We start from the raw sequence: 13,414 nt of genomic DNA, 5'->3' as shown, positions 1-13,414 counted from the left end.
TTGAAAATACCTCCCCAAGGTGGTTTCAATCCGTTTTGCCAAAAATCGGATTTGATGTGAGTGCAGACTGAGTTCAGACTACAAAAGGAGCCGTCCGGTTTCAATCTGGATGGGCTAAAAAACTGATTTTGGCTGGCGGTCTGAACGCGGCTCATGACTCACATAGGAGTGGACTGTTTTTATTATTATTCCAAGTGTCACTGTAGTTGTTTGTATTGCTTGAAAGTTTTCAGTGTGGCCTCACAACAGTCGGCCCGTCACCATTCCTATGAATTAGAGAAGCGTAAATCTTCGTAAATATGAAATACCAATAATCAACCTAAACCAGCTTGTTCCTACTGTGCTGGGGTCAGGGTTAGATTACATTTCCTCTTGAAAGAAAGAAAGAAAGAAAGAAAGAAAGAAAGATATATCCACATCAATCAACAAAACTATGTAAAGCGCTTTGACGCTCCGCCCCTGCAACCGTCACCAGCGTGAAGCAGTGTGTAAAACAGAGTCGAGGGCACAGCAGCCGGCCTGTGTTCGGGGGGGGGGGGGGGGGGCTTTCTGACCTAATCAGAGCCAGGCGAAGCGCAGAGGGAGTCTGGCTGGAATTCTTTCCAGACACAGAGGTCCCGTTCATATTCCCCAATATGTTGCCGGACTGGCTAAGCTCCACCCCCGGAATAGGATTCATGCGATATGCAGCGACAACGTCATGTCTCCGCACTGACATGGAAACATGCCAGTAAGTTTCACAACCAAACTAACAGCATTAAAGGCTCCATCTCCAGATTTTTTTTTTTTTTCACTTTTCATCCATTCCAGTTTGCAGTGTGACAAGATTGAAACCCACAGCACTCCAGAAAAGAGCACAGTTAGCCCTCTGTTTATAGCTTCCTCTAGAAAATAAGTGGACTTTTCTTTTGCCTTCCACATTTTGGAAGAGAATAAAAAGCAAATGCTCAGTTCCCATTTGTGACATCACAAAGGGCTGACTTCGTTTTTTAAAGTGGGTTCTCTGAGAACTTCGAGACTTTACAGTTAGAAAACACAAGATGGAACCTTTACAGCCTTATTTGGTCAAAGTTGAATGAAAAAATAAAATAAATCACTTTGATTTCATCAAAATCCAAATGAACTTCATTCTTAAATTGTCCAACATTAGGGACATGGAAGGGAAAAGATTGTGACATTTGAAGGTAAAAATCACATTTCTAATCTTTACAGCTGCGCAACACGCTCCCCAAAGGCTGAGATTTTAAGTATTTTTAGCATCAGCGGTGCGTGTCGAACCCATTAAGTAATGTGGCGCTCGCAGATAAGATGCATGTCTGCTCTGGGTTAAAAAAAAAAAAAAAAATGAAAAAAAAAAAAAAACAACAGCCTCCTGGCACTTTCTCCCGTGTTTAGAGGAGAATCTGCAGTGAAACCAAGAAATTTTACACTTGCTTAATTTGGCCTCTTTACTTATAGTTGCACCCATATGCACCTCGTTATGCGTCTTATATGTTTTTTTTTTTTTTTTACATAATGTTCAGCATCCATCTGATGGAGCATCACCACTGGCACAAGTGGCGCAGAAAGTTGGAAGTCAGCAGAGCAACTTACCGTCTCGTATGTTGTCGAAGGTCCACTGGTCGCTGCGGAAGAACGGGTGGCGCTTGACCTCATCCACTCCGGTGCGGCCCAGTCGAACCTGCCTGCACACAGGACCCAGAGTGTGAGCCTCCTCCTCCTCCTCCTCCTCCTGCTCTTCCTCCTCCTCCTGCACCGCTACTCGTCCTCTCCTCCCACCGCCGTCATCAACATGTCATCCACAAAAACACACGGTGACGAGCAACCAGAACCCCCCGGAGCTGAGACGGATCGCGAAGGTTCCCGCTAGAGGAAAGAGCGCCTTGCCTTCCCTTTGCTGCACTTCACACACACACAAACACACACACACACACACACACACACACACACACACACACACACACACACACACACACACACAAGGTCTCTCTTTTTCTGTCCCGCTCCGAGGGGTGCGGCACTTTTGGGCTCCGCCACGTGTGGGACATTCCAGGCCCGAGGGGAGGAGGTATGGAGGGAGGGAGCAAGGGAGAGACATGCAACCAACCGGGCTTGTAAAGAGCACCGGGTTGCAAAGGAGGAGAAGTTGCCACAGAGTCGGAAGGACGGAGAAATGGAAAAAGGACAAATTTTAAAGGGGGGAGTGAGGCAATACGCACGGGGAAAAAATATAAGGAAATGGAAAAAAAGGTCCAAATGAAAGCCTTGGTGACGTGGGTGAGAGAGAGAGAGAGAGAGAGAGGGGCTTCATGGAATAAGATTGCAGGATATTGCCAGTGACACCCATGAGAAAACGAATGATGCAGTGGCCAGTGTTTGCAGTCTGTGTGTGTGTGTGTGTGTGTGTGTGTGTGTCTGAGGTTGCGTCTGTGGTGCGAGAACAGTGAGCAAAGGTAAATAAACGGAGCGAGCGAGACGACATGAAAGGCCGCACTGTGCCGGAGCAGAAAGGAGCCAGTGTGAGGAGCCTGGCTCGGGGTTGGGGGTGTGGGGGCGGAGCCACCAGTGTAAACAGGAAGCGGCTCCTTCCAAAGAGGGAGGGACCGCCGACCGAGCACCCGAGTTCAAACCCCTCTGGTGGAGTATTTGGCTTGCTTGAAACATTAAAATAATAATAATAATCATAATATGATGATGATGTCACGCGCGTGGTCTCAGGTCCCTCACTGTCCAACATTCATCACTGTCACACGTGGGAAATGTCCCGCCGCGGCTACACTTTTGATACTGTGTGCTAAAATACGCTGGTCTGGTAATCAGCCCTTGGTGATGTCACGGAGGGAGCCGATACCTCCCGGATATCTCTTCCAGAATGGTGACGTGACTCCTCGCCAGGTGTTTGCCTAGCTAGCTAGCTTTCCGCTCCTCTTGTTTTATTCCAAATATGTGGAATGTTAGCTTGATGCAAGGGAGGGCTTTTGCAGGAGGTTGCAAACAGAGGGTTGAATAGGCTGTTTTCCGTAGATAACGGAAAGTGATTGTGCTGAACTGCTTCACAAAGTTTATGATGTAAATGGGCATCATGTGGGGCCCTTAACGCCTCTGCATTCTAATAGCAGCAACCCAATACAAATCATTTAAAAAGGAAAACGCAAGAGATTTTTTTTAAAAGGTCACAAATTACATACCTAATATTTTGTATTCAATCACTTTTAATAAAACAGTATCTGTATTTAACATCCCAGACTCCAGTAAATTGCAGTATCTTGCACTGTACAATACACAGATAAACTCAGTAGCTCTGCATAAAACACAATATTTAGCCCTCTGTTTGCAGCCTCCTGAAAAAAATGCTCAGGTTTAGCTACCCGATTAAGCTTGTGAGTTTGTTGCAACTTCCACATGTTTGCTCCACTGGCGGGAGGTGTTGTCAAAAACCCAGGAGTGGTATCAGTACCCTCTGTGACATCACGAGGGGTGAATTCCCAGAATCGCGCCTTTTGCCGCACACTTTAAAAAAAAAAAAATTAAGCAAAAGAGGAAACGGATGCAATCCGCAAAAATCCGATTAAAGGGCCGGTTGCCAAATGCCTGCGCCGCCGAGGCTAATTGAAAGTTACGCACTGACGCCACAAGCTTTTTCGTTTCGGTCCACAAAGCGTTGGAAAAAAAACAAACACGAGAAACGTTCCCAAATTACACCGAGCCGTGGAGTTTATTTTGAGACGGCCCCCACAGGCCGTAAAAAAAAAAAAAACCCACCGCGTGTGTGTCAATCCGCGGCGGAAAACAGCCAGCCGACAAATGGGCCGGCGCGGCTGAAAATCGCTGCATTTGGTATTTAACGTCGAGGAAGCGTGCAGCTGTGAGCCGCTGCAAAAAAAAGATTTATGGGAAGGGGGGGGCAGAGGGTGCGAGGCAGCCACGCAGACGGATGACTGTAGGGGGCGGCGGAGGGGCGGGGGGGCGTACAGTCACGAACTGAGGGAGAGATCTGCACCACATTCTCAGTCTAGGCTTTGTCACTTTCAATTACATTTTTTAAGTCAAGCCGCCAAGGTTGTTGTCTTGATTGATCGTCTTTTCCGCGACTTGCCGGCAGTCTCGGCACAACATTTTTGTCAACGCGAGGCTTCTCCCGTGCAGAGGCCAACGGGAAAATATTTTGCCTGAAACTGTGAAATATTCGGAATTCCTCGGAATTCTTTTTTTTTTTTTTCTTCTTTTACAAACCTGTCTGTCAGGAAGGCACAGATGAGGTCTTTGGCGTCCTGGGACATCTCCGCATCGTCGGGGAAGACCAGCGAGTTCTTGTGGTTCATGATCTTCCCATAGGTCCCGACCAATGACTCGGCGTAAAAGGGAGTCTCACCTGCAAGGAGGGCGGAGACAACAGTGTTGTATCGGAATGGATTGATTTGAAGAATTAAAGGGCGGCGCAAGCGTCGTGGAGGCTACTCACCAACCAGCAGCTCGTAGATGAAGACGCCGACGGACCACCAGTCGCATTCCCGGCCGTAGATACCATCGCCGCCCTGAGACTGGAGCACCTCGGGGGAGATGTAGTCTGGCGTGCCCACGGCTGTGTCACAGCGCACCAAGCCCGACTGTCAATGGAGAGATGTCGCGAAAAAAAGAGCTCAATTTCAAGGTGGATTTAAAGAAACAACCAAAGGTTTTCTCCTTTTGAGACTCTCGAGTTTTCATCCTGTGCACGCAAAGTGATGCAGTGAAAAATAAATAAATAAATAAAAACCTCCATGGAGGTCCACAAAACAGCATATTTAGCCTTCTGTTGTTTGCAAAGCAAAATCAGTAACACACAAAAGCATTTTAAACCCACTTTCATGGAAACTGGAGCAAGATACAGACAACGTATCTGAAAAGTTCTGACCAGAAGCATATTATTCTTAAAAGAATTGCTGAGTGAATTTTGCAAACAATGGGTCCTTGAAAATTTTTTTTAACCCGTCTTTGTTATAAAAAAAAAAAAAAGAAAAATAGATCTACACGCAGGCGATGAAAGATTTTTCCCAGGCACTGTGAGAACCGGTGCAGGACAGAGGTAAACGCTCTGCTAGACTGCTTGTGATCGCGCGGCTGCCGATGACTCATTCTGTCTCCTGGCAGATTCCGAGCGAGCTCCGGAGAGCACGCGGAAGCGCGTGTGAAGCAGCTATTTGGGAAAAGTGCTGCGGTGAAAACTAAAAAAGGTGGAGGAGAAAACACATCCCGACGCACGCACACACAGGAGACGCTCGCCGCCGCCGCCTTTCGAACAGCAAACCTCTGAGGCTTTTTCCAGAAGAGAAGAAAAAAACAACAACAACAAAACAAAACCTCCCCCTGGTCCCACTAAGCTTCACTTCTCCATCCCACCACCTGGTGGAGCCCTCGGGCGCAAAAGACAGCGGGCTGCACAGGTGAATTCAAACTCCCATCTGACTCGTGCAGTGTTGGGAAGATTACGTTGCAAATGTAACTGGTTACAATTACAAGTTACCCTCTTGCAAATGTTGCTGTAGTGTAACTCTTTCCATTACTTTTTCAGAGTAATGTAACTAATTACATTTGATTACATTATGATTACTTTCCTAAATTTTGAAAAAAAATGTGCCCAAGTTTTTCGACCTGACAGTGTTGAGCTTTCAGCAGTACTCAAAACAGAGAGGGACAATTCAACTGGCAGATGAGTGGTAGGGGGCGCTGCAATTCCAAACTTGACAAGAGAGCCAATCAGAAGCATCGCAATCGTATCAGACCTTCGTCTGCGTAGGGAAACAACTAAAATAAAATGATAAAACATAAAGCCCAGCATTTTTTGTCAAAATTGGACGGATGTAATTAAAATTGTAATCATGATTGATTCCAATCCAGGAGTAACTAAGTAAATCTTTTCCAGTAATGTAACTGATTACAACTTTGTTTTGACATTACACTCCTGCCCAACACTGCTCTACTCGACCGCCGGTTGAAAACCCACCGAGTCCATCCTCATGCACGTGCCGAAATCGGCCAGCTTGACGTGGCCGTGTTGGTCCAGCAGCATGTTGTCGGGCTTGACGTCGCGGTGGATGAAGCCCATGGTGTGGATGGCGTCCAGCGCCAGGACCACCTCCGCCGTGTAGAACCGGGCCCACTTCTCGGGGATGTCGTAGTTCATGGTGAGCGTGACCAGGTCACCTCCGGCCATGAACTCCATCACCATGTAGAGGTGGCGGTCGTCGTGGAAGGCGCAGCACAGCTACAAGGCGACAAAAACAAACAAACATAAGAACGAAGACTTAGTTAAAACACACCCCCTAGTGGCATAAACAGTCTGAGTTCAATCTATGGTGATCAGGAAAACATGGCCAAAGCAGATTCATTTGTGGATACCGTTAGTGATTTAGCAGTGGCCAGTTTATCGCAAATTCTATTTGTGGCGGAGCTAAAATCCTGTTTGCACCTCACAGACATCTGATTTAATCATTATGCATGAGATACAGAGTCAGACGCAGGGGAAGAACTGAGGATACACATGTAACTGTGTATAATATGAAGTAATCTTCAAACGAAACACAACTGCAGCTCTGAGGGTTCAAACCGATGGCGGCGCGTAACGCTAACCGTCAGTTGACCTCCTTTTTCTCACTTGCTTTTCTGGCATTATTGTTTCTGCTATATTTTAACAGGAGAGCTCACTGGTGAGAGCTCTCCTATTGGCTGTCGGCAGCGTTCACGCAACTGAGTGGAAAAAAAAGACTTAATATCAAATATCAAACGTGTTTGAGCTGATCACAGTGGGAAGAAGACAAGAGCTCGACTCCCTCGCGGGTATCGATGAAAAACTAGCGAGGAGGCGCTGCAAACCATTGTGACGTCACAAAGGTGTCCATTTCTGTATTTTGTGTGCTTTACCGCGCTGTGTCCGAAACATGAATCATTTCAAAGGGAGTTCATTGACAGGCGGCAGACATAAAAATAATGTTAGAAAAGATTATGTGGGGATTTAAAATGGGACCTTTAAAACACTCCGGATAGCGTTTTATGACCGGGGGTAACTCGACTTTTATGATTTGAAATAAAAGTTGACTGATTGATTGATGAACAAACCAACTGTCAAAGTCTCTCTGTGTAACACAATATGCATATTCGGACTTCTGTAAAAGATTAAATTTAAGTTACTTTTTTTTTTAGCTTGTTATATCTTGGTGTTGTGTAGAAGTTGACGTTCAGTTATTATCGGGGATGGCAACATCAGACTTTTTGTGTGTGTGTGTGTGTGTGTGGGTGTTTTTTTTTTAAATAAGGAAATTTATAAAATCACACTGTGAATTTGCTAAGTTGTTTTTGGCAGCGTCTGAAAGGGCAGGCAAATACGAGCTTCGTACCTTCCGCCAAACTCTTTCTTCGGTTGTGTGGTTCTTTGTGTAAACTTATTATTGGTGCTTGTGGAAATGACTACACAAACAAGACTGACAAAAGCGGAACGGACACTGTGCTCCAAAGTGTGGGTGGTCGCGGGCGTTGGTGCGTGACGGGGGTTCATTATCTCCACCAGCACGGGAACCGGCTACTTCCGGGCCGGGGCTAGGAGTGTGTGCGTGTGCGTGTGCGCGGCATGTTTGCACACCTGCACGATCCAGGGGCTGTTGGAGAAGGCCATGATGTGCCTCTCCTCCCAGAAGAAGGCCGAGTCGGAGCGCTTGATCATCTCGAACTTGCTGAGCTTCTTCATGGCGTAGACCTTGCGGGAGGCCTTGTGGCGGACCTGCGGCATCACAGGGGGCGGTGGGTGGGTGGGGGGTACAGAGACAGAGAGAGAGAGACAGACAGAGAGAGAGAGAGAGAGAGAGATAAAGGGAAGAACAGTGAGACGGCGGAGATATGGCTGGAATGTCGCCGTGCCGGGACGAAGGGGAACCCGTCATTAACAGGCAACACGCCCAGAGAGAAAGACGTGTTTACACACGATCCTCCGGCACAAAACACTCTTGGCACCCCCAGCACCACCCCCACCCTCCTCCTCCTCCTCGTCTGCGGGCTTCACACACACACACACACACACACACACACACACACACACACACACACACACACACACACACACACACACACACACACACACACACACACACACACACACGGAGCCTGTCCAGACTTGTATTTTTGTTCCAGGAGATTCTCCACAGACTGCAGACTCAGTCAGTCTTCTCCCGGAGAGACAAACATCTGGAGGAGGAGAGACGCTGCTCGGCTCCGGTGGTCACTTTCACGGCAATAAAGTCCGCGTGGTCACTTCTGACGTGCGCGCACGCACACAGATGTTGCGGCAGATGTCGCAAACGGGGCGGACAGGGGGTAAAACCACAGCCTTGGAGCTCCCCCTAGTGGTCACCGGCGTTATTTCCGAGAGGACGAACCTTGGAGAATCTTCCCACCTTGTGGTTCACCTTGTTAAAAAAAAAAAAAAAGGAATTGCAAACGAGAGGAGTTCAGCGGGCTCACCAGTTGCACTTCTCCGTAGGCTCCTCTGCCGATCAGCTTCACCTTCTCAAAGTCGTCCAGCTTAACCTGCAGCTCCCGGAGCTGCCTGGCCGCCTTCTCATCTGCAGGGGAGAGTCGCGAGGCGGCGGCGGTCAGGCGCTGCTGATTGCTGATGTTTTAAAAGTTAGCTCACAGAGGTCGGCGGGGAGTTATTCACCGAGCTGGAGACGGCTGAGCCGCACCGTACGAGGGTGTAAATATTTAGGGGATGTGCAGCTGTGCAGGTTTTTATTTATTTATCTTTATTCAATCTAACATAAAGATTGTGTGTTGCAATCACAGCAAGATTAAACACGGCACAAAAATGTTATCTTAATTTTTTTTTTTTTTTTTTATGCCGAAGAAAGGTAACTCATATTTTAACTTCCGCCAACAATTTGGCTGCCAAATCCATCAGGACCGAACAGGAAGTGATTTGAATACCAAAGCAAGCGGTGACAATGAGAACGAGGGAAGCGTTTTGTGTTTCGTCTTTTGTAACGTTCGCAGCCAAGCGCCGCCTCGTGTGCAAACTGTTCCTGTGAAAAAGGGCCTTCTCCAGTGGCTGGGAAGTCGCATTGCGTCACCGCAGCTGGACGTACAGCTGCGCTGAGAGTTAGCGTGGCACCGGCACAACATATCCACAGTCCGGGCCGCTGTCGATTGTACTTGGCATTGGGCTCTTACATCGGTTCAGGAAGGCGTCGATGTTTTTGTTTTTCCTCAGGGCCGGGTAGTTCAGATCGTGAGCCAGGGCGCTGATGGAATCCTGCAGGGACAAAAGAAAATCCAACCTGCATTAAAGAACAATCACCCGCGAACAACAGGCGGCTTTGACTGTAGATTGTGAATGAATACGCGTCAGGCTTGGTGGATTAACACAGGTCTGGAGAAAAAAAAATGAAAGTCTGCTATTTAGCAGTTTATTCTGTACGGCAGCAGGGAGAGAAAACCTGCCGAGATCCAAAGTGACGTACGAGTTTTTGCGAGCGCGTCTCGCCGTCAGGAGGCCTCCCAGCCGCGAAGAAGCAGAGTGGATGGAAGCACGGCCGGCACGTGCCTGTGTTCACCCCCATCATGCTTTGCACTCGCCCATACACGTCGAGCGAGCGACAGGCGGACCAAGTGAAAGTGTTTCATGGGACTGGATGAGGTTTTAAATGCGATGTTTGGATACGTTTGCTCACTTTTGCCCCCACCTAATTAGTTCAGTCGCTATGTGGTTCACCTTGAATGCACTTTTTTGAAAAGTCTTTGCCTTCCAGTGTGTCAAATTTGAAAGGAAGCCTGACATTTAAGGAATCCCGTCTGACAGGGCCACTGTCAGACGGGCTTCCTTAAAAAAAATGGTGGCGCGCGACGGCAGCTAACTAGGAGCAAGACCCTCGCTGTATGTATATTCTTCTATATATGAGAACCTTTCTAAGGGTTGGAAAACCAAATTGGTTTTATTGTCTGGCGACAATATGTTGTATTCATAGGCGGTATGTTAAGCTTTTACCAAAATAAAAATCATAAATCAAGCCAAATTCAACACGCTGGACCTTTAATGTGAAGACACATCAAAGACCTCTTCAGGATTAAGATTTTTTTTTTACCCCCCATTCGTATCAGTTTTGTAGCTACTCTGTCGGGTGATACGTCTTGTTTGTCGGACGACCTGCCCGCCCGCCCGCCGATGAAGCGAGCCGAAAAGAATGGGGCAAACCGAGGAAGGAAGGAAACGCAATGTGTTTTTTTTTGCGAGGAAGGGGACGCCGTGTTTGGTCAAACTCCTGAATGCAACGGTTCGCGGAAGAGAAAACAACGGCGCTAATAAGTAACGGGGGCAGAACAATGGAAGGGAGGACGCCGGCGGTGGAGACAAAACAGTTTGAGCCCAAATGCCACATGATGAGCTCTGAGCCTCCTGAACACACACACACACACACACACACACACACACACACACACACACACACACACACACACACACACACACACACACACACACACACACACACACACACACACACACGGAGACCATCTCCCACCAAACAAACAGACGTGGCTTAACACAGAGAGCCGGGGCCCCGCTGGTGTCATCGGCGCTCAACTGGGCGGTGTTGAGTTTCACCCTGGAAACCGAAAAGCCCCCGGGATCCCAACCCGGGGCCAGGGGGGCCAGCTGGGGCCAGCGGGCAGTCTGAGAGGTGGGGTGACCCCCTGTCTCTCTAAAAACAAGGATGTCAAACTGAGCCCGAAAGAGTAACGTGCTCGGGTTTGGGGGGGGTTTGGCTGCGGTCTTCAGCGGCTTGTCCAGGGACGTGCATGTGAGTGGGTGGCCGGGCTCGTGCGTGAGGGGGGGGGGGGTTATGCGGAATCATTCCGCACCTTTAAATAGCAGCGGCGTGGAGAGAGAGAGAGAGAGAGAGAGAGAGAGAGAGATCTCCCCGAACGCAGATGCAGTGGAAATAGACCAGAAGGCTCACAAGCTATTGTGGGACAAACAGCTTATGGCTCTGGATTTAGTGTCTGCGTGTGTGTGTGTGTGTGTGTGTGTGCGTGTGCGTGTGCGTGTTTGGCGACCTCAGGGGAGAGGGTCCTATCTGCTTTGGTCTGACTCATTTGAATCGTACGGAAATTCGATCCCAGTTTAGAAAGGCAGGGACCGACGTAGCCGCGGGATGTTTTTCCACCATCTTCAAATATCTGAAAATCTGAATCTTAAAACCTGTTTTCAGGCCGAAGGTTGAGTCCGCCTCGCTTCGATCAACTGTCTGGCACAGCAGAAGAGGAAAAAAAAGAGAGAGCGTGAAGGTCTTAAATCACAGAGGGTGGATATTTTTCTGGATTTTGTTTTTAATCCAGCTAAAGAAATACAGCCAACATTTATAAAGAAATGTCAGCATTTTAATTTTTTACTATGACGAGGTACAATGTTTCGCTTCAGGAGAAGAACAGTTGAAAAGCGTTCAAGACAATCCACTAGCAAGGTCGCCTTTTTCTATTATTGATCTGAGCACAAAAACTTGCGAGCTGCTCAGACCGATTGAATATTTCAAAAGATCTGCTCTCACACAAACTGCAGGCAGAAGCTGCGAGGCGCTGACCTAGAATGAACCATAACAAGTTTGCAGATCAGATCTTCACGCTTCCATTCAGAGGCAAAACACACCAGCAGCACCGACCAGGCGAGAGCAGCGGGTGAACGGCAAGTAAACAGGAACATTAAAGGTCCCGTGTTCAACGAGTTCACCTGGCCAATGTACAGAATTTTATGATATCATTATAAAATAAGGAACGAGAAAAGTCTGCCTTCCTCTATTCGAGATTAGCAATAGCAACACTGTAGCAGTGTTTGTTTTGCCTTGGCAGGCTGCTTGGTGTTGACCTTGTTTCCATCTCCCAGTGAAAGGCATAACAAGGTGTTAGCTTTAGCATGAAGCTAAAGACCAGAGTTTTAGCAGGAGGCTGTAAACAGAGGGCTAAATATGCTGTTTTGTGGCCCAGATGCCTCTCTTCTAGGTTAGCGATAACAACACTGTAGCAGTGTTTGTTTTGCCTTGGCAGGCTGCTTGGTGTTGACTTTGTTTCCATCTCCCAGTGGAAGGCCTAACAAGGTGTTAGCTTTAGCATGAAGCTAAAGGCCAGGAGGCTGAAAACAGAGGGCTAAATATGCTGTTTTGTGGACGATTATTGACACACAAGACTGCTGTATTGGGATAAGGGATTTAAAAAAAAAAATTATATGAAAAAATGAACCCTTTTTAGAAGGTTTGAAATATCAAACACGCTGCTGTTTTTTTAATTTATCATAAATATGCGATACATCATCGGGGGTGAGTCAGAGCAGAGTAAAATGATGACGCCCTTGATCCTGATGTATTTTTTGTAACCACATCAACCATCTCGCTGCGCAGTCCTCCGGGTTTACAACAAGCAGTCCGGCAGTTCCCACTCGTGTTTACAAAACAGCAGGCAGCAGGCAGCAGGCAGCAGGCAGCGTGCGCTGAGGGTGAAAAAAAATCTCTTGCTTCCTGGTCCGGACCGGCAGCAGAGCCCATGACAATTAGGAGAGGGTGGGTTGGCTTGGCTGGTGGTGTAGGTGTAGTAGGTGTAGGTTGGTAGTGGTGGTGGTGGTGGGAGGGGGAGGGGAGTAAGACTCTTCCCATTTTGCCCTGTATGGAATCTGGACAAATCTGAACATGATCCTGCAGTGCAGGCGACACCCCCCCGCCTACTCGGCTGCGAACTGAGAGCTGTGTGTCAGAGTGCATCACAACATAGAACTGATCCACCAAAAAAAACAAAAAAAAACTGAGACTGGATCGCATTTCCGTATCATCCTCAATAAGACGCTCACCCTATTATTCACACGCCCGCATTTCCGTGTATTTTTTTTTTTTGCGCGTCAGCTGTAATATCTCTCTATGAATCATTGATAAATGGACCTGACACCGCTGATGACGGGGATTAATCACATGATGCCCACGCAGAGAAACAGGGAGACTGAGAGGAAATAGACGCTGCATTTCGAACGCCTTTTGTTGTCGGCGTAATCCGCCAGAGCTTGGAATGCTATCGAGCAAAAATAACCCGGGGGCGAGTTTCACCTCCCTGGTGCTGTTGTACATGCATTGCATTGTTGTGCATTCATAAGAATAATAATTTTGAAAAAAAATTCAAATGCAGTGCAGCTGTTCCCCCTCGCTCCAAACGCCTCACCCCCCTGCAGAGTGCGTGTAGTTGAAGCGGTGCAGTTGGGGAGAGTGTGAGCAGGGAGCGGGTGGCCCAATGGCGGCGCCTTGTTTTGTCTGAGCGGCTCGTCCTGCAGTCTACCGCGACTGACTGACTGAGGCGCTCCAGTTAAATAGTGAGCGAAACGCGACTTGGGTAGATCATCAGAGAATCCAAACGGGTTTGA

General features: G+C 47.9%; 1 protein-coding gene across 5 annotated transcripts in view; it reads right to left on the bottom strand.

The window, feature by feature from the left end:
- The window catches only part of LOC142879900 (rho-associated protein kinase 2-like), a 37,630-nt gene that overhangs the window by 20,984 nt on the left and 3,232 nt on the right, over positions 1–13,414 (bottom strand). For all 5 annotated transcript variants that reach the window (XM_076013455.1, XM_076013453.1, XM_076013451.1 and 2 more), the window contains 7 exons: positions 9,196–9,277; positions 8,491–8,591; positions 7,616–7,753; positions 5,984–6,244; positions 4,463–4,607; positions 4,234–4,372; positions 1,594–1,685 (listed from right to left, as the gene is read on the bottom strand). In XM_076013455.1, the coding sequence (XP_075869570.1) occupies positions 1,594–1,685; positions 4,234–4,372; positions 4,463–4,607; positions 5,984–6,244; positions 7,616–7,753; positions 8,491–8,591; positions 9,196–9,277 (958 nt within the window). The remainder of the gene's footprint in view (positions 1–1,593; positions 1,686–4,233; positions 4,373–4,462; positions 4,608–5,983; positions 6,245–7,615; positions 7,754–8,490; positions 8,592–9,195; positions 9,278–13,414) is intronic.

This window comes from Nelusetta ayraudi, unplaced genomic scaffold (assembly GCF_046127955.1).
Source record: "Nelusetta ayraudi isolate G7.1 ecotype Tasmania unplaced genomic scaffold, CSIRO-AGI_Nayr_v1 ptg000151l, whole genome shotgun sequence".
NCBI lineage: Eukaryota > Metazoa > Chordata > Actinopteri > Tetraodontiformes > Monacanthidae > Nelusetta > Nelusetta ayraudi.
This window is presented reverse-complemented; position numbering and strand designations above follow the sequence as displayed.